The sequence below is a fragment of the Tauraco erythrolophus genome, chromosome 2 (assembly GCF_009769465.1).
Source record: "Tauraco erythrolophus isolate bTauEry1 chromosome 2, bTauEry1.pri, whole genome shotgun sequence".
NCBI lineage: Eukaryota > Metazoa > Chordata > Aves > Musophagiformes > Musophagidae > Tauraco > Tauraco erythrolophus.
Genome location: NC_141466.1, coordinates 106,858,508 through 106,880,015, shown reverse-complemented (window position 1 = coordinate 106,880,015; position 21,508 = coordinate 106,858,508). Strand labels below are relative to the sequence as shown.

The window sequence follows — 21,508 nt, the reverse complement described above, 5'->3', positions numbered from 1 at the left end:
GAAATTTTTGCAACAAAATCATGGTGCTTCAAAGCTATGTCCAGCAATGTGTTAGAGGCCATAGTGACATCTGCTTGTTGCTTAAAACTGCCAGTGCTAAGAGGGTACCATCAGCTATAGTTAGACACAAAGTTTAAGCCTCAATCTGGCAGCAAATTGTTGGAAGAGGGAAGACATACATTTGAGTCCAGACCCAATCTCAGCTTTCACAAAGTAAAGGAGAAAGTAGAACTGTCACTCTAACCTGTTCAGGAGTTTAGGTTTCCTTTTATAAACATCTGATTTTAAAAGGCCTAATTGGAGCAATGGCCTCATCAGAGATGATGAATTTTCCCATTGTGTCTTCCACTGCCCAGGAGCACTTGACCTTCCCAGCAGCAAGCGCAGCTCAGTCCTGGCTCCTGACCCAGTGCCTTTGGCCAGGCTGGGTTAGCAAGCAGCAAAACCAGCCGAGCTGCTGCCAGCAGCCACAGGGATTCTGAAATATCCCAGCCCTGGTTCCCTTATATGCAAGACACATCTCAATGCAGTGTGTGATGCATTTGCAAATTCGTTGCCTGGTTTGTTCCTGCAGTTAAAGTGAGGACACAGGCCAGTCAGTATTCCCTTTCAGTATTTGGTCTGTGAATTGTTGCTGTGTTTGGAGCTGTTTTGGTTAGCCAGAAACCTTTTGAGTTTAGCTTCTATGTCTGTGGCTATCTACAAGCCCAGCAAGGCGTAGCTGGATCATCATACTCCTACAGCAGCCTATTGACATTATGCAGCACTATGCAGCATTTAGGTCCTGCAGGACCTCTGCAGTGGCTGGTATTACTGAGCTGCGTAGAAAGCTTCTGATCAGTTAGTCCCAAGCCCACGAGAGGAAGAGGGACCTTTGTGTAGTGTATTACTCTGAGACTTGGGAGATACTAGTCCACTTCCCTGCTCTGCAAAAAGATTTCTTTGGTAGCCTTTAACAAATAATTTATTTTCTTCTGTCTTCTGTTCCCTGTCTGTAAAATAGATATGGCATCATCATGCCAGACTGCGGCTAGGAGGATTAATGGACTGTATGTATAGAAAGCATAACGTGGTCTGTTTGGAGTCTTGATTTCATCTGTTTGGCAGGTGTCACCACAGTCATCAAAATGTTTTCGTGCAGGTTGGGAGGCTAGTTTGTGTCTCCTGAGGTACCCAGAAGGGAAACGGAGCAGCCTTGTCATCAGACTCCCATTTCATTGGGGTTGAGCTAGAGGCTGCAGAGCAGCCGTGTCACATCTGTGATGTGTGATTGGGCAGTGAAACTCTGCATGAAGCTGGCAGGGAAGCAGCCGTGCCACTTCCTTGCCCTGCTGCCCATTAGGGGTTGTAAGCACAGGTAAAGTTCTGGACACAGAAGTGATGGGATAGAGCTCAGTCTCCGGCAGCGTGAAAAACAGAAACGACTACAAAGCAAACAACAACAACAAATTTTGGAATGCCTCAGCAAAGAGTGTCGTGTTTCCTTGTCATTCTCTTTGCTGTCAGTAATTGTCGGTTGTAGCTTTGTCCTTGAACAGGTTTGGAATATGAAGAAGCCTCTCTGAGAACAAGAACAGCACATTGTATTGAAGCATGTAAACGCCTTGGAAATTCCCATGTGATTGAGAGTGACTCACTGCTTCAGCACCCGTGCCCGGGATCATTTGGCAAGATGCAGTTTCAATAACCAATACAGGCACAAGGGCCAACTGTTTTCAGAGAGTCAGGGCTTCACCTAACCCAGTGCCTGGGCTAAAAGTTTTCTCACATTAAGCTAAGTCATCTTGTCTGCCTGATGACTGCTTCTTGAAAGCTTTGACGTGGTAGATGTATCCAGCAAATGATGGATTCAAGAATCATAGAATGACAGAACGGTTTGGGTTGGAAGGGACCTTAGAGATCACCTAGTTCCAAGTCCCCTGCCATAGGCAGGGACACCTTCCCCAAAATCAGGTTGCTCAAAGCCTCATCCAACCTGGCCTTGAACACTTCCAGGGATGGGGCATCCACAACTTCTCTGGGCAACCTGTTCCAGTGCCTCACCACCCTCCGAGGGAAAAATTTCTTCCTTAGATCTAATCGAAATCTACCCTCTTTCAGTTGAAAGCCATTGCCCCTTGTCCTATCAGTACATGATAGACAAGCAAATGCAACATGATATGCCAAACATCTTTTAAGACAGAAAAACTTCTGCCTTCTCTCTCAGGAATCCTGTCCTCTTGAGCCAGGCAAAGGTGAGGTTTGTGTGCTGATTAGTTCCAATATCCCCTGCGAGGTAACTCAACTCAGCTAACAGGGAGTCACTGCAGCATCGTGCATCTGCTAATCCTTCTGGGTCTGCACCCTACAGCAGCAGCAGGCAGCCAGCCAGCCTGCCACTCATGGCCAGCTCTGTACCCCTTGCTGGCAAACCTGGGGCTCTTCCAAGGGAGATGCTCTAATAACAAAATTAAAAGGATCTTCTTTTAATCACTGCTGCACCTTGACAAGGTTGGAAGTTTGGATGCAGGTGATAGAAGAGTGAAAAAAATGCAAAGAAAGAAAAAACAGATGATGCGGTTGTAACTCATGTTTTCAGCAAACTCAGTTCCAGACAGCATCTGCTGAGGGCAGCTGGCTTGCAGAACAGGTGTTGATAATGCTGAAAAATTGCATGGCTGACTAAAGTAACAGCTTTTCAACTTATAGTATTCCAAGGATGATGGTTTTGAAGAGCAGCAGTTTGAATTTTATCTGTTTTAACGCAAACTAATGTTCTAGAAATAATCCTCTTTATTAATAAACCAGATGCTTTATTTCCTAAGAAGTCATGTATGAAATGGCAAATGCTAAGTAAAAGGAATACAAAAGACAAAGTCTTTTAAAAAATGTTGGATCTGGCAAACCTTCCCATTAGAGAAATGTCTAATAGAGGCTGGGCTGGGCTTTTCCTAACTGGGTAAGAAAAATTGTTTTTGGGGAAAAAGTGGATTTGGAAACACAATTGAAAAGATTCCTGGGCACTACTTCTTCAAAGGGTGTTTCCATTTAGTCCTACATTACAAGTGGAACCTACTTTGTACCTTGGAGCAGCTGTGGAAGTTTTTGCATCTGTCTACATGGGAATGCTTGTTAGCAGCTGAGCTCATGTTCCATCGTGGTCTGCCATCAAATACTGCACATCTGCCTGCAGACCTCCCGCCGCCCTGCACATCACGCCCGGCCGGGCAGCAGGTGTTAGCGACACATCTCCCACACCTCCCAATACCCATGTTCAGCCTGCACAGTACATTTCTGATGAATCTGCCCAAGGGTCTTCTAAGAATTGAGAGGTCAAATAGGTGGGGTTTTATTATTATTATTATTATTATTATTATTATTATTATTATTATTATTATTATTATTATTATTATTATTATTATTATTATTGTTTTTGTTTTTTTTCAGAAAGCTCTTTTAAAAAGTTTAGAATCTGGCACTGTGTTAAGGATAAGTGGACTTCAGGTGAATATCCAACATCACTTCAGGTGAATATCCAACATCACTTCAGGTGCTATTCAGCATTTCCCACCATCTGTCCATGAAAGCAGGGCCTCGTGGGTCCAGCTTTGTGTGGTGGAAGAAGTTTTTTGTCCCCTGCCTGTTCTGCTGCTGAGCTGTAGGAAGCAGAGAGAGGAGAGAGCAGTTTGTATTTTAATTCTTCACCTCTTCTGATGCTAGACCCACCTTTGAGAGAGCAGAGGGAGGCAGTTTATTTACTGTTATCACCCACTTTTCAGAGGCAATGACAGCACTCTAGCATGTCACCTCAACCCTGTGCTGCCCTGTGTCAAGGATGTCCCACCTGCTCTATGTGCCACCATGCCACCCTCTGCTTGTGGGGCTGGTGGTCCTGAGGGCTCTGCTCTGAGCACAGAGATAGCTGTCCAGGTGAAGTGTGTGGTGGGGCAGCTCATTTACCCACTGCTGGGCTAGAGGATGGCTTTCCCACGTAAAGAAAGCGTGAGGCACATCGAGAGATGCTCCAGTACTGGCATCCTGCTGGGAGACTCTTGCCTTGAGAGCTGGCATCAGATCCAAGTTACAAGTGAGCAGGTTTTGGAGTTCTGGGGATTAAAGAGTCTCTGCTGCATTGCCATGTGCTCCTTGATGGTGTTTTCCAGAGCCTTCTGTCACTGAAGAACAAAAGATGGATCCTGGCAGTTGCCTGGTGCTATCCACTTCAACCAAACGGGTGTTTTGGGCTGGATGCCCCTGTAGCACAATGAGAATAATGGAAATCACAGCTGATTTACTAAGCAGCGATGCCTTTGAGCCAAATGGTTTCCATCTGAATATGAAACAAATTTGCCAGTGCACTGGTGTAATGAATGCACAATCTCTTTGCCTTTGCCTTTGTAGTCAAATGTTTGCTAGAAACTCCAGTGTAAGATAAAATCGGGAAGGGAAGGGTAGAAGTCACAACTTTAAAAAATACATTTCTCTAGACTTAGTATATAATAGTAGCTCAAAGTGTTGGAAAATGGGTAAATTAGAAGAATGCAAACCTGCTTTGTGTGAACTAGCCCAGGTGTGTGCACATGCCATAAGGTTGCTTCAGCAGGGGAGACGTGGAGTTCCCATGCCAGGAGTTGCAGGGCTGGTGTTGTTCCATCTCAAGGGAAAACATTTGCTCCTGTGGCCTTTTGAAAAACCTGCTTGAAATCTGAAAGCGCTGCAGCTTCTTTTTATGAATCTGGTGCCAAAACCTCTGCAGCGAGGCCCCTGTGCCGTCAGCAGCACAGAGCCAGATAAAGTCCTTTTAAGGACTTAATTTTGCAGCCCGATATAAATCTATGCCGTGGGCAGATCGGTGATAAAGATGCATGTTGGGAGAGTTCAGGGGCATTTGAGAGGACAGCAGGGTTGGGGGACGAGATGCATCCTTGATGAGCCTCTGAGTCCTCTAAAACCTGCTAGTCCTTCCCAGCCCCCGGATAGCCTGTGATTAGAAAGACACGACAATAGCTCAGGTCCACCTGCTCTTGAGCTGTGATTGCAGTACAACTTCTCTCAGAGAAGTGGGCTCACAGAAGTTAGGTGGCAAATCCTAATTGAGGGGTGAGTGCCCATGAGAAATGGGGTTATTACATACTAGGGGAGATGGTCCTAAAAGCAATTCATTTGATTAGGATGTCATTATGCGAAAAATGAAGAGCACTTTTCCTTTATGTGGAATGCTGAAGCTATTGCCAAGATGCAGCTTTCGGTTGCTGGTGCTGGTTGTATAATGATGACTGCTTTGTGTTTCTGAGGATTGTAACCTCTTAGTTGAAAACATCGTCAGGCAGAGGTTCTTCAATGTTGTTTGCTGTATGTGCAAACATTTTTATTTCCTCTGAGCTCTGTTAAATTGTTCAACTGTGTTGTTATCAAATGTGCACGGCCTGAGATAACAGTTTGACCTAACCGTTGCTTACTCCAATTCAGAGTGGTGCACTGGGCCATACCTGCTGTTGTCTTTGCTTGAGTTGAGATCCATGACTAACATTATTTCGGATAATAATGTCTTTTTTTAGTACTGAATTAGAATTTTCAATTAAATTACTCTTTCCAGCATATTGAAATACTCTTTTCAAGGAGTCTGGTATTATTTCTACATGTTCTGAACTGCTGAAGTGCCTGCAGTACTCTTCAGTTGCTAAGGAAATAGGTTCTTTTTCTTGATATATATTTTTCCTGTCTCATGTTATGTCTGTGGTGCAAGATCATCCATCTTCTCACCTGAACATATTTAAGTGAGTTTTGGGACTAGTAATTCTTGCAGACTAGATGTCTTACAAAGGCCTTAAGAAAGAGCAGAAAGGAGAGGAGAGCTCTTATGGAAGCAGGAGGAGAGTGATCTTTTTTTTCGTTTGCTTCATCTGAACAATTAAACAACTTTTTACACTGTAGTCAAGTACAATCATTGTCATAACAGAAAAATGCTCAGCACCTGTTGAAGTGTCCACTCTTAGGTTACACTTTGCATTGGGAACTGTTCCTAGATAGATCTCAAGCGTGAGAGGCCCTGGTTGTGTACCCCAAGGTGTATGAGGGACATGGCAAACCTTTACTTCCTCTCTCCATGCACAACAGCTCAATGTGATGGTGACAAAGCAGAATGTCACAGCACCTGCCAATGGTCTGTGGCAGCACGAAACCCATCGGGCTTCCAGCAGCTGCTCCAGCCTCTCTGTGTCTGCAGTTCTGCCCATTTTCAGGAAAGCGAGAGTGCAGCGTCCTGCTTACAGCCTTTATTTCTGGTCAGGATGATGGTGTTTTATATTCACACACTTGGGATAAAAATCAGTTTGTGTGAATTATGAGACTAGAAAATGGATAACATAAAACACAGTATGACAACCTCCTTGAAAATGCCTTTCTCTTGTTTTAAAAATAAGAAAATGACTCTACGTAAATATAAACCATAAATGCACATGGAGAACTAAAGAGGCTGTGACGCAGTTGTGAGAGGGAGTTAAGCTGAGATTGATTACAAGGCTTCGCTGCACTCCTAACCTGAGATACAGCTTTAGTGGTGGCTTCTGCTGGATGCTGGTACAACTCTGAAACTCAAAATAAGCCATGTTTCAGTGAGGCTTAGAGGTTAAGAGTTACAGTCCCTGTGTAATGAGTGGAAGAGAGGGAGCTTGTTCAAGGGCAAGCTCTGTGTCACATCTCTCTCTTTCCTCATCTCAGATCAGTGGATCAAGGAGAAAACAGTTTTACAGTGCCCCTTAGGAGGAAGCAAGGAGACGTGACCCCAGGTATTTAAGTTTAGCCCAATGTGACGTTAGAACATGGAAGAGGTAAAGATGGCAAAGCACGATAGTTAAACGATCAATACTTTATTGATCACTTAAAAGCGCATAACCACGTCAATGTACAGTCTGTGCTCTGCCTCAGTCAAGCTACAGCTGAACTCTTCAAACCCGCCTCTCGAATGAAAATTAAATGTTTTGCATTGCCTCAGTGAAGTGGAAAAACAGGAGAAGAGGAGAAAGCCTAAATGAAAAGCTTCCTGTAAGATGAAATGAAACATTGTAGTTTGGGGAAATGAAGGGTTAGAGCTGCAAAGCAGGAGGTGGCTATTAGATAAAACTGGCCTAGCTTTCAGGCTCAGGAAGTTTATTTTTCTCATTGATTTGAGAAGATGAAGAGAATGGTAAAACTACTGTCCAGGGAGTTCTGGGATTAGGTGTCATTGCCTCTCCGGCTGGGACTTTCTGTTTTGAACCAACGGCGCGGGTGTTTGCTAACGCAGGAGCCAAAATGGGGCTCCCACCTCCTGGTGAGGGCCAGCATCTCCAGACTGGAGCACCATTCCCATCACCTCCCTGAGGGACCTCAGTTCCAACCCCTGCTTTTAAAAGCAGGAGGACTTCCTTCAGCCCTCCCTGTTGGGCTTGTTTTTCACTCATTTTTCACTTGTTTGGAGACATGAGAGATTGGCTCTGTAGCCTTGAAGGCTATGTATGTATCTGAAGGGAAATGGCAGGAGAGTGCAGCTTGCCCCGGAGTACCCTCAGCCATTCTGGCCTGTGTTCTTGCTTGCAGCGAGTGGACGTCTCTTGTCACAGTTGCCTCGTTGCAGTGCAAAGCTGTGGGGAGGGAGGGAAGTGGAGGGAGAGTCTCCCTCGTTGCGTCTCTGTGCACCTCGGAGTTTCAGATGAGTTTCTGTGCTGGCTGGGCAGCCCTGCCCCATGATACGTTGGTGGCTGGAGACTGCTCCTGAAAGGGAGTTCAAATCATTTTGGCAGAGCGGAAAAGGATTATTTGCTTTCTGCTGTCTATGAGCGCGGTCAACTACTCAGGAAAAGGGAGACAACACCATGATGGTGTAGTCCAACAGTCAGATACACACTCATTTTTTCTAAACAAAACCTTTTAACAAAAGTAGTTGCAAATGCAGTCTGAGTTTACGATGACCAAAATGGCATTTGGGGATGAATCAACCATTGCGAATAGGCATCTGCCCGTACGTGTGTGCGAGAGGGAGAGATGCGATACAAGCGAAGGCTGGGCCAAAGGCAGCTTTTAGGCTCCCATTGGATGGTGCCGGGGATCCTTGAGTTTGCGGTTCCTACTGCTCCTGGTAACAGAGGTCGGTGTGTAGAGGTTTTCAATATTCAGATTTGACTTTGTAATTTTTTGAAAACACATAATCGTAGATATTTTTTAAATGAGTGTTTCAATCTGCTTGTGAGGAAACAATACGCTTGTGCTGAATCATCCTGGTTTTTCTCTTCTAGAACAGTTGTTTTCTTCAGGAGAAATTCAGGGACATTTAAGTTAAGTTTGTTTGAAATCACAACTTTCTTGACAAATTGTATTCAGGATCTCTTCTCTGGAACTTGTAACGGTGAACACTGGTAGGATAGAAAGCGTCTACCTCTTTCAGTATTTGAAGCTGTATTTGCCATGGGACCTAAGCGTCTGCTTTTACAGAATAAAAATACCTGTAGCAAAAGCAAGAAGTACAGCTCTAAAGGATTCTCTGTGAAGTTATTTGGAGGGATCTGTCAATTCTTGGCTGTTTTAGTTAGCTCACCTGTGTGTTTACCAGATGGGAGACAGCTATCAGTTTTGACACTTGACAAGGAAGACAGGGCCATCGCTTATCACAAGCTGGAACCGGACTGTGGCAAACTGGCAGAGACCTATTCCCAGCAACTGCTAGCTAAGAGGAGCTCCTCGTAATGAGAATATCTGAGACAACTTGCTACAGTCAACTGTTTTCTTCCCTTCAAGGTTTTAAAGCTCCTGGCTGTTAGGGCTGAAGAGATTTGACAGCTGCTTTGGGAAATAGCGAGCAACGTACTTTTTATTGCTGGTTCTCATTCAGTTATTAACACTTTGTTTCCTTCTCACGTAATGTTATCCAAGCAGTGCTCTTGAACAGGGAAAGGACAGATCAGTTGAGTGGCACTGGGCATTTAGGTGTGCACAGCTGTGCTGCCATACTGGGCTACCTAGTCTGGTGGAAGACTTATCATAGACTCGTAGAATCATAGAATGGTTTGAGTCGTAAGGGACTTTAAAGACCATCTAGTTCCAACCCCCCTGCCATGGGAAGGGACACCTTCCACTAGATCAGGTTCTCCTTTTATGCAGAGCTGCAAGTTAGTTTGTTTTTTTCTCACTATTATAGCTGAACTTTAAGCCTGTCAACTCAGAGAGACACATAAGGAAGAGTTCATGCTATCTTAGGCAATTTATGTAAGGAACTTCAGCTGAACTTAATGTAATTCTCAGTTGATAACTTCCAGAGCTGCACAAGCCTTGCACATCAGGGACACTGACCATTGTGGTAATGTGGATTGGTTTCTGAGTGGGCATTTGAAGGTAGCTGAATGACTCGTAAGCTCTTAGGACTGATGGTGCCTGATTAATTTGAATGCATTTGAAAATGTGCATTTGATACCCTCTTGGAAAGTAAAATACCTGTCAATCACTATAAGCCTAATTACAGAAAGCAGATAAATGAAAGCAGGAAAAAAAAGTGCGTGAAAGACAGATGCTGGCTAAAAGGAAATTATCTTAATGGCAAGCTAGTGTCTAAAATGTAATCACTGAAAACAAACTGTACGATTAAACTATTGTCTCAACACATTGTTGCTTTCCTCAGCTCTACAAACTGCATCCATTTCAGATCTCAAGTGAAATTGTCTCTAAGTTAGAGGGGGGGAAAAATCCCAAATCCTTGACTCACACAAATTGCCTGATTTCTTTCAGGGAACACTTGGTATAAATGGCAGCAAGCCACAGGGAGCTTGGGAAAACAGGCTATGACTCTTGAGAGAGCACGTTGTACAGATTATATGGCATTTTGTATAGTTGTAATTTAGGTGACAGAGAAGTAAGTTCCTGCTGTGCCTTGGCCTCTCCTTAAAGCAATTCTTAAGGCAGTGTTGTCTGCCCAAGAATGAGGGTAGTATGTTGATCTGGAATAAAAGATGAGTCTACATGAGCTGTTTGTGTGTCTGATACAAAAGCACCCCACGAGCTAAAAAGGGAAAAAAAACCCACCAAACATGAAAATAGCATTTCATAGGTGTTGCTGCTAGAAACTGCTGACACTTGGCAGGCAGGAACTAGAAACATTTTTTTTTCCTCATTACCACAAACTAGAAGTTCCTACAGAGCGTTTCGCGTTTTGACAGACATAGCAGTTCTCAGGTGGTATAACATGCCTCCACTCAGATCTGGCATCATTTCCCCAAAGCCCTTGCCTACATGTTAGGTATTTGCTTGTAACAGTTCCTTTCCTCTCAGAAATAATGAAGTTCTAGTAGATCTTTAGTAACATATATTTTCATGGTTTTCTATATTATTCTTTTTATGAGTTAGAGAAGGAGGTTGCTAAATGAGCTATAATGTGCTGTAGTTACGAATGAGTATCCAAACTATTGACAGTGTCAATGGCGTGGTTTTTAGTTTTAATTGTGTGGTTGTCTAAGTTTACTACTGACAATGTTTTACAGCCTATTTTGGGGAAGCGACATCTCGTGATGCGTCAAAAATTGCTAGTGAGTCTGTTGTAGATCAGGCAGGTTTTGTCTATTATTTCCACTAATTGCTCTGGACATATAATTCTGTCTTATTTTCAGTAGTATTTTGTAAAATCTTTTTCCTTTACTCTCAACACTAGCATAGCCTGTAAACATGAATTAGAACGAGGAGTTTGACATAAAGGAGTAGAGCCTTCAGTTGTGCAGAATTTCTAAATAAATAATAGTGACATGATTAAACACTAATATTTGAGTCAGTATTTCAGAATTTGTAATTAGGCTGCAAAATATGCTGTCAGAGAGAAGAACTTCAGTACTGTTGAAGCCGATGGTGCTCATGACAGTAACAGTTAGCCCAGATGTTATTCTGTATCGACTAAAAACCTTGTTACCTCTGTTCATCCAGATAGCGTGGATGCTCATTAAATTATGAGGTTGTATTTCTTCCAAACACTTCTGTATTAATGATCCAGTAGTGCTCAGAAGTCTGATTTTTGGAAAGTAAGCAGGTACTGCTCTGTCTGAAGGGCTGGGTTGAGTCCCCACAGGACAAAGACTTCTTGGAGAGGCAAAGGGGCTGTGCCCATCCACGCGTTGGCTCTTGGGCTGTGTGTGCCCAGGTATATACCTGAGGGTTCCTGATACCAGCACTCCTGACATCAGCACTCTTTTACAGCCCCACTGCCAGGACTTTCCAAACCTTAGGCTGCTTTGAGTTTTCAGATTATTACTCAAAACTAGACATGTTTGGGAGGGCCCTGGATGGATGTGACCTTAACTGGAGAGAGATCTGTTTCTCTTCAGAAGCAGAAACCAAATTTTGCTGTGGTAGCCATTAAATCTAGAGAGAACTACTGACATCTGCAGCGTTATTGCAGACTTGCACTTTTTCATGTGGCCCTAAGTCCCATGCACAAATTAGCTGCTGAAACCCAGGGTCAAAGCCTTCCAACATGGGACTACAAACAGGGTAATTTCCATCAGCCTTTTAACTGCTGTGTGGACTTTCAAGGATTGTGCCTTGAAACTTGAACTGCATAATGGGATCTGTGCCCTCAGCTGTCATAAATGTGACCTGTGTGCTTATGTACCTTCTCACATATCCACACCTCTACATCCCAGAGGTGCAACTGAGACGAGCATTTAACCCGGGAATTGTCTATGGTAATAGATAATGGAAGTGAAACCCATTGTAGATTTCGGTGGGAGGTTTCACGGGCCTGCACTGTTGATCCTATGTTTTGTGAGAAAGTAGGACCAGTAATTCCCCCCTTTCTGACAAGCCATCCTATGTAATTGCAATAGCCATAGTCTCATTTCTCCACCATTTTCCCTGACATCTGCTAATACAGTGCTATAGGGGTTCTTCACCTTCATAGACTATGTCGATCGCATGCAGCTTTGGTTTCTTTAACATCAATGTCAAAAGCATTTTTGTTGTCAAGCCTTTTGTCTCTTTCCTTTTTTTTTTTCCCTCCTCTGGCTTGCTTCTTTAAAAAAAAAAAAAAAAGATTGGATCCAATTTTCATCGGACTAACATCAGCCTGAAGATATTTTCATCAGTTCTTGGCAGATGCTAGATGGACTGAGTACTATTAAACGCCTTTTTGTGATTGTTTTCCTCACGCTTAAGTCCATTTTCTGTGAACACCATATGAAGTAATTTTAAGCTTTTAGTTGTGATATCTGGTGCTTCTAGGCTTTGTGAATGTTTCTGTATCCATGAAAGAGAATTATTAAGTACCAGAGAAAAATGCTGCCATGCTACTTGCTGTTAACGCTGAGGAAGACCTGCCAAATCTTGCAGAATTTGTGCATGCTATAGATATGGCAAGAAGGGAATCTTGTGGAGCTAATAATAGCGATAGCTTTGTGGCTAGGAGCCTCATAATTGTAACTCTATGATGACAGTCTGTTTCAAAAATGATGAAATCTGTATTTCTATCTATTTCTGTGGGTCTTGGATGAATTCTTACAAATCAAAGTTGAAATTTGCACGTGTTTGCATAGGACCAAAAGATCCTTTCCACTACAGATGCAGGCAGGTCTTTTATAGGATTTGACAGGATAAGGCTTTTAATATATTCATAATGCGTTTTAAATGAAGCATCCCCTGATCTTTAAGACTGTCTCATGCAGTGTTGGCACAGTGGTTGCATTTACAATCAGAAGACCGGAAGAACAAGAAGACCAGAATATGGTTGCTAATGTGTTACTTCTGTCTCGCCCTTCTGTTGGTTGCCTTCCTGGGAGTGTGCAGAGTGCTACAGAACATGACTTGCTATGGCTGGGCAGGCACCAACGTTGTAGTGTGGTTTGTGGGCTACCAACAGTTCGTGAAACCTCTCAGTGGGCCACTTATTGTGAGAGTGACTAAAGACAGTGGACTTCTTAATTCCCCACGTGCACCAAGCGTTTTCCCCCGTTGTACCAAAACAACATGCCGTTTTCAGTCGTTTCGTTTGAACCTGGGCAAGTTCCAAAGCAATGTCAAATCTACGTGGGTAGCACACACTAATGGCTGTTGGTCCTGTCTCTCACTATATGCAACTGAAGGGTGCAACGAGGGTGAACCTTTGTCTGAAACAGGTGAACAGCCTGCTCAGATGTACAAGGCTCAGATCTTTGAGCCTTTATTATACTTTTCTTCCGCTGTTTTTCCCTCTGGCACTTCTGTCACTTTCATTGGGAATGTTTCCTGTGTAGTGAGTGAGGCAGCAGTTCCAGATTTGGCCAGTGTAATTATTTAGGGTTGTCCAGGGATGCCTAAGGAAGCAATAAGAACAAAACTCTCCTATGTGGCAGTTCCTACAAATACTTTTGCAGCTTCCAACTAATTTTACCTCAGGAGATTTATGGAGCAGGATACCAGGTTTGCCTGTTTGGTAGCCCTCAATGACTTTCTCTACCAACTATTTGCGTGGTCTATTGAATCTATGCAGACTTTTTGCATTCAGAGCATCCTTTAGTCACATCTTCAACATGTCTAATACATTCAGGTGAAGAACTATGAACTTTGGTTTTTACATGACTCCTTGGGCTGTCATTTGATGCTGTAGTTTTCGTATTGGGTAAGACACTGTATAATCAATCCCTGCCTACCCCTATTCATGCCTTGTCTGATTTTATACACTCCTGTCATATTCTTCACGCACTTGCCCCCGTCTTTGTGTGAAGGAAGCTTAAATTACTCCATCTATATTTGCATCCAGTCAGATGAGATAGCGCTGCTGTTGAGCACGTCAGCCTTTTATCTTGTTGCAAGGCAGTCTTCAGTTTTAACAGCAACTTAGCCGAGGGTCGCTGAAACGTCTTCATGAAACAAAGAGAGTGCTCCTGTGCCTGTTCCCCTCTTATTACTGCTCAGGAAAAACAACTTGGAGCTGCGCTAGGTAGTTCTAGAGAAACATCAGCAAGTACTGAGATGGGAAGAGCTGTGGGTAGCAGTGAGCCAGCAGAGGGAAACAGCTGGAAGACTTATTGAAGGATTAGTTGTTTTACTTGACTTTTTAAAAGGAACCTTGTATTTAACTAAATCAACTACGTATTCTAGCTCTGGGCAAGAGTGAGAATTTAAGCACGGAATGCTGTCATTAAAGAGTTAAAGATGCCGGAATGTAGGAAATAATTGAAACATCTACAAAGAGTTAAAATTGGAAAGCTTAGAGTTGAAAATTCCAAAGGTTGGAACTTTGCCTGTTTAATATCAGTAAAACATTATTGTCTAAATCCTTCACAGTAGTAACTGACTAGCTGTAATACTTCTACAGAGATTTTAAAATATAAGACTCTAGAATCAGTTTCTAAAAGTGAATTTTGAAGTGTCTGAGGGAGCAAGGAAAAGAAATGTCACTGATGTAAGACAAACTCAGTCTTGAAGCAGAAATTGCAGGAATTCTTTATCAAGAAGTGATGATGGATTCTTTATTGCCATCAAACTGGATGCTTTTCTAAAAGATGCAATGTAGTCGTAACAAGATTCCCTTCAGGGAATGCTCCTTCAGAGCAACCCTATGGCCTGCCTTACTCTGGAAGTCACATTGCAGTCAGTTCTTCTGGTCTGATCATAAGGAAATTGTGGAAGTCATCTTCATGAAAAACATCCATGTTGCGTTATTTAAAAGATGCTTGGGTTTCAGTGCTGAGTACAGGAAAATCCAAGTCACAGTTGCTGGGCACTCCACTTTTGACAACCAAATAGATATTTCGAGTAGTCATTTATGTCCACCTAATTTTTTAATACTTTGGGGAGAAATCGTGACCTTAATTTCTAAAGGCATTGACTCTACAAATACAGCTTGAGAACTCTTTGGAGATTAAAAAGAGGCGGAGTCTTTCCCCAAAACTTACTAGACACTGTGGGACTGTCACAACTAGCTAATACCAAGGAAAGGGAAATGTGCTGGGTGTAACTCATTTTTTTTCCTTGGACACTGCTCATGTACAGGCAGGAATGTGGCCACAGGGTGTGCGCTGTCACAGGTCAGTGGGACATAGGGGTGCAGGGGTGCACCAGGACATGTCAGTGCATTTCTCCACTTGTCTGAGTCCATTGTCTAACAATAAAATTGGTACTGAGTCATTGTAACTGCGTGCCCTAGTCAAATGTTTATACAATTGCAGTAATCTGTGCCTAACAGAGCTATTTTTCACATTTTTGGCAAATGTAGGCCAATACTCTCAGAATACTCACAATTCTGGCAGCTTGGGTGGCTTTCCCATGAAGCTACAAGATTCAGCACCTTCTTAATAAAAATGGAATTATGAAACGAGACTTGAGAATGGCTATGTGAAGCATGCACTTTTAGACCTGGTGTTCGAAATTCTTGTTATTTCATCTCAGTTCAGGTTTTTCATCTGTATTTTGATCCTCACATACTGCTAAAACGCTCTAACTAGATTTTTTTCTGCGTGCTTAGGTCTTGAAGAGGGCGGTGTTATGGAGAACTATGCAGCTTGTAAAGTAAAGGTCCCTGGGTTTTGCGTGGCGTGGAATACCTGGGCTAGGAGATTTTTAGGGTACAAAGCACTATCCCTTCCCAGACAAAAATGAATGCTTGGAGAGAGACGTAAAGAGGAGCTGCTCTAAAAAGTCTCTTACGATCTTTGCCATAGTATTTTGGGTTTTAACTTTGATTGAGATCCATATTTGTAGCCTTAGCAAATTCCACATGAAAATTGCTGTGTAGGTCCAGACTTCTCTTCCTTGTAACAAATGAAACCTATTTTCTTCTCCTTTGTACTGTTAATGCTTGTGGGAGCAGGTGTACATACATCAGCATAACAACCCCATTTTCTAATAACTCGAATGCTGCTGAAGCTGTTCTACCACTTAAAAATTGCTTTTTCCTCAACAATTGTAAGAAAACAGTCCGTTTAAAACAGTTACTTCTATTTTTATTTGTAAGGACTTGCATTTAATCTGAAAAAGACAGCAACAAAAAAAATTCAAAATGCAGTTATGTAAAGTCTATTCAGTTACTGCTGAGCTTTGCATAGCTATAACACTTTCGCTTAATACATAAATATGGAGCTGTCTTGAGAAAATACAGCAGTGAGGAGCTTGCAAAAAAGGAGATCAGTGACAGCTTTGCCTGGGTTTCTCAGAGACAAGTTGCTCTCTGACAAGTATTTATCTGCTGTCTTAGGAGTCAGTTAGAAAAATCCAACCCAAGAGTTGGAGGCTGCATCCCCTGGCAAACGCGCATAGGTTTGATTTGCACCGCGTGAGTGCCGCTTGTCTTGTAGATGTGTACGTAGAAAAGATGTCGAGCAGGACGGGAGACCTGAGGACTGCATCTCTGCTTTCACGCAGGTGATCGCTGCTGCGGCGTACTTGCCTTGTAGCTGGTGCAAAGCCTCATGTGGAAAATGGAAATTAGGGATCTCATTAGCATGGTAGCAATTACCCACGGCAAAAGCAGTATTTATGTAATTGCTCCCTCCACGTATGTTCCTGTCTCTGTTGCAGTCTGATCTCTCAGAAGGCAAAGGAGTGAAGATATGTTCAGGGCCCTGAGGCTGACCACCACACAGAGAGAAAGCTGACGGCAGCTCCTCCACAGCCGAATGTGCTTAGCATCCACAGGGCTCACCTGGACAGCCCCACGGAGAGCCGCGGGGGCTGTGGGGAGATGAGCACTACCAGCAATTTGTCTCTCGGTGTTCACCTTTTTGTGTCCCTTGGTAAATTTGCTTCTCTGGTACTCCAGCACGGAGATCATGCATGAAGTGCAATGGCTGGTACAAGTATGGGCTGGGCTGGGCTGTTAATGAGTTACTGCTTGAGACTTGTTCCATCGCCCTCTCGCCAGTATGGTGCCTTAGCAGAGGCAGCTTCTTGGCAAATAACTTACCCATTTATGTTACAAAAGCCAGTCATTAAATAGTGAGATAAATAGTGAGAGGGGCTCCAGTGCCTACCAGACAAGGTGCCAAGCGGGCTGCGTGGAGTGGGCGTTGGACTAGACAAGGACTGTACGACTCAGCCTGGCCTCTAGCTCTTTCAAGCACCCAGTGCCTTTCCTGCTGACCCCTGTGAGGGTGACCATGGCACCACCCAGTCATACGCCCCTTCTGAGCATTTAAGGAAAACACACAGTCCAGATACATCGGTCAGGTTGAGGGTACAAAGTGACATGAGCCCCATTAACTGCATGACCATCTGGCACAGCGCCGGCCAGGACATGGACATCCACACCAGCACCAAACACGCAAGCTCCAGGAGAGGAGGGGGCTTGGGGACACAGAATTTTGCAGGGACGAATTGACCTGGTTTATAGTTGTCTTGGCTTGCTGGGGCTTTGTGCCACCAGAGCCAGCCCCAGCCTGCTGCTGGAGTGACACCCTGAGACGCTGCCCAGCACCGCTGGGCTCCAACCCGAACACTGGGCTGGCGTTCTTCCTTCAATTAAAGCAGGAGACTGCCAGTATGTGGGAAGCCATTAGCCTGGAGCGTGGTATTGATCCTCCCTTCCCTGTGAGTAAGGTCTATTCTTTCACTTCTAAGGATTACGCTGCTTTGCCGGCTTTCTGCTGAGCTCACTGCAGGCTGAGTTTCCTGGGGAAAAAATAAAAACTGTCAAAAATACCCTGTTTTCTTATTCTTAGCTCTCATTTAGTTTCCTAATTGCAGCTTGGAAATAAAATATCCTTCCTGCTAATTTTATTCTTTTGTATTTGGGAAACGCTGCCAAGTCTGACAACTTCTTCCTTCTAAAGACGCGGTGTTAAGATGTTTTTTCTCTGCTTCACAATGACAAAACTGTCAAGAAGCACTGGAGTCAGGAGAAGCATGCATTTTGTGTGTGCCAGTGAAGCGGCGCTTCCTACGTTTAGTTTAATTTAAATCTGTCTGCAACAGAGGGATGGGTTTATTTACACATTTCCTAATAATGATTTCAATCTGAAAGTTATTTCTGCATTGGAGTGTAAAGACTTTGAGTGGATTTTCCCAGAAGCAGCTAAAAAGATTAGGTATCAGTGTTCAGTAGAAGCTGGGGGCTACATCTTTCACACTCTGGACTGAAAACCTCAGCCTAGAGGACCTCTCATGTTCAAACCAGACTATTTACTGGTTCTCCTTTAATACCACACTGGGTTTTTTTTTCTTGGAAAATGCCAATATCAATGTAAAACATATGGAGTTTTTGAAGACAATGTGTTGCCATCAAGTCCAGGGAAGAAACATTGCCTTGCTGTGCTTTGGAGCTGGGGAGGGGGGACACTGCAAGGCTGTCATCAGTACTGTGAGACCCTTGGATCACTTAGCCTACAGGCTCAGGAAGATATAATTAGGAGGATGGACGGAAAAGTAATGTTTCTTTGCGCAAAACTGTCTCCTTTTCCATGGAAATAAATAAATCAAGCTCTTCAAGTTTCTGTATCAATGAAGCCATGAACAGCTTCCCCATGTCTTGCAGAGCCTATTCCCCACTGTCCTTGTACCCCTGACTGTGGGACTGACTTGAGCTTTGCCTCATCCCTAAACTGCAGGTTCCTTCTAGAAGAGGTGGGGAGGAATGGAGGGCAAGAAGCACTTTGCAAACTGCTGTTGGAGAGTCCAGGGTATTCTCTGCTGTACTGACCCCATTAGTGGCCAAGCTCCACTAAAATAATATCAGATCTTGTGCATGGTGTGTAGTGAGTGAGCTCTGGGATGAGACTGATGTAAGACATGAGAACGGCTCTTTGTAATTCTAGAAACTTGGTGCTAAACCATAGAGTCAGGAAAACAAATATAAGGAGTCACTTTTAACACAAAATAGAACGAGTAACTTCCTGAGATCATTATATTTACAATGGTGCTGCCTTACTGACCTCTCAGAACTGGAGAAATCTTTTTCTTCTTTTTTTTTTCCTTTCTGGTGTTATAAGACAGATGGTGTGTGCTCTTAAATAATGAAATAACCCGTGTTCCACACAAGATAAGACACTTGAAAATGTTGCTATAAATGCACAGAGGTTGTGCGTTTGTCAGTTAAAGTAAATTCTTTCAAATAATTCTTTCTCTGCAGCTTTTCCCCCTTAACAAATGTGCGGTTCATCACAGAGTGAAATCTCTTTCCCCTTGTAGATTGTGTTCCGGAAAATCAGCGACGTCAAACGTGAAGAAGAGGAGAGAATGAAGAGGAAGAACGAAGCGCCTCTGATCTTACCCCCAGACCACCCGGTCCGCCGGCTGTTCCAGAGGTTCAGGCAGCAGAAGGAAGCGCGGCTGGCAGCAGAGAGGGGCAGAGATCCAGACGACCTGGACGTGGAGAAGGGCAATGTTTTAGGCGAGCACTCCTCCACCCGCTCGGTGGTCAAAGCCAGCGTTGTGACTGTACGGGAGAGCCCGGCCACCCCTGTGCCCTACCAGTCCGCTTCAACCTCTGGGGCCTCTGACCAGGCAAAACTGCAGGCTCCGACAGCGGACTACACGGGATGTAAAGCATCAGGGGAGTACCCCCGGCGAAAAGGCTGGGCCAAATTCAAAGACGCCTGTGGGAAAGGTGAAGACTGGAACAAGGTCTCTAAAGCAGAGTCTATGGAGACTTTACCGGAGAGAACTAAAGCTTCAGGAGAAGCTACCTTGAAGAAGACAGACTCTTGCGACAGTGGCATTACAAAAAGTGACTTGCGCTTGGATAACGTCGGGGAGACAAGAAGCCCGCAGGACCGCAGCCCCGTCCTCACCGAGGTCAAGCATTCCTTTTATCCCATCCCGGAACAGACTCTTCAGGCCACCATGCTAGAAGTGAAACACGAGTTGAAAGAGGACATCAAGGCTTTAAACACAAAAATGACCAATATAGAAAAACAGCTCGCTGAGATACTTAGGATATTGACCTCAAGAAGAAGCTCCCAGTCACCACAGGAGTTGTTTGAGATGTCAAGGCCACAGTCTCCAGAATCAGAAAAAGACATGTTTGGAGCTAGCTGAGGTGTTTCTTTTTAAAAACAAACCAACCAACCAACAAACAGCCCCCCTAACATTTTAAATTCAGTCTTTCTTGAAAATGAGTGAGGGACCAGTTCACTAAGCATGTTCCCTGTGTCTAAAAAGGTACGGTAACAGGAATTGCAACCTCATGTCAAGATGGCAGCTGACTCTGAAGCCTTTTTGACAGCAAGGGTACAGTTTCTAAAGTTTTTCTTTTCTCCGTTGGTGCCCATTCCCCCCCTGCTCCCCCTGTCCCCCTTGGAATGTTGGAATAAGAATTCCGACAGCAGCAGCCGTCCCCGTGAGCCACCCCAGGTGACCTCTGAGGTTTTTGGAGCATGCCTTACGTCGTTAGCTTGGGTTTTGCCTGTATGAATAAGCGCTTGCTGGCGTGCCTATGTTTTCAGCGTGTATGGTGGGGCTTTTTTTTGCTGCTGCTGTCACCGTCTCAGTCACCTGTACAGCATGTTAAATGTCACAGTATATTTTCATATATCCGTAATAATGCAAAGAGGAGTAGGAGACGTGTATTTCATTTCAATAGAATGTGTGCTACTCGGTACTGAAGTTATTTTTGGGCAGTCAAGGAAGGGCTGAAAAGATGAAAAAAATTGTACTTTTTAATTGCAAACTGACATATTGCTAAAGCAATTACATTTAACATCCTCACCAGCAGCCACAGTATTTCAGGTCTGTTAATAAATGGGGTCTTCCACATTCTCATTCACTGAGTCACGGATGCTGGTTTTCAAAAAGTTGATGTCTGTCTCAGACGTCCTTGGATGTTTTTACCTTCGCTTTTTACTCCAGCCACTGGAGGACAGAGAGTGGGGTGTGAAGTGTACCCGAGCACAGCCCACGGCACAACGTATTGTGAACATCAGGTCCTGCAGATTTGCTTCCCCATGAAAATATACTGTGGCATTTATGTCCTGGTTTTGCTATGAATCTGCTCTTTTAATTCTTGTTAAATTATTATTCAGAAGTTTCTGTTTTGATAATGTTCACTGTAGCCAAAGGCTTTCACAAAACTTTTAAGTATTTCAGATTGTGGCATTTTTCTCTACATCCAGATGTATTGTTCCTGATCTAATCCAGCTAGGAAGCAAATGGATAGTAGAGGTAGAAATACAGTGCTTACTGTATGCAAGTGCTATTGTAGCAAGGAAACAAAAAGATCTGCTTCTTAAGGAAGGAGATGTTTCCAAAACTTTTATTTTCGTAACGTTTTTTGGAGGAAGATTGAAGCACTTTACCAAAACTACTGTTCATTATTCATTAGGTGGGGTAGCATAGCTGGTATCATGGCTTGGGTTTTCACCTGGAGATATAGGTGTATATTCACAGTATATTCTCCCCACCGATCCGGTACATTCACTGTTCAACTGTAGGTTAGAGCTTATTGTTTAATGGCAATAGGTCTTAACACCATGTAGGAGTAGCTAAGTCTCATTCTTTTTCCATGGTACTAAGTAATTTATAAAAACCACATTATTTTGGGGGGAAGATTTTTGTTCATGTTAAGTAAGGAAGAGGCAAGGAAAACGACTGATTTGAAAGGATTTCTGGTGGC

The 21,508-nt window shown here is 43.6% G+C and overlaps 1 protein-coding gene across 1 annotated transcript in view; it reads left to right on the top strand.

The window, feature by feature from the left end:
* Positions 1 to 19,935, top strand: part of KCNH1 (potassium voltage-gated channel subfamily H member 1) — a 195,221-nt gene extending 175,286 nt beyond the window's left edge. Inside the window, exon 11 of the mRNA XM_086629140.1 lies at positions 19,087 to 19,935. Within this exon, the coding sequence (XP_086485266.1) occupies positions 19,087 to 19,935 (849 nt within the window). The remainder of the gene's footprint in view (positions 1 to 19,086) is intronic.
* The last annotated feature ends 1,573 nt before the right edge of the window (positions 19,936 to 21,508 follow it).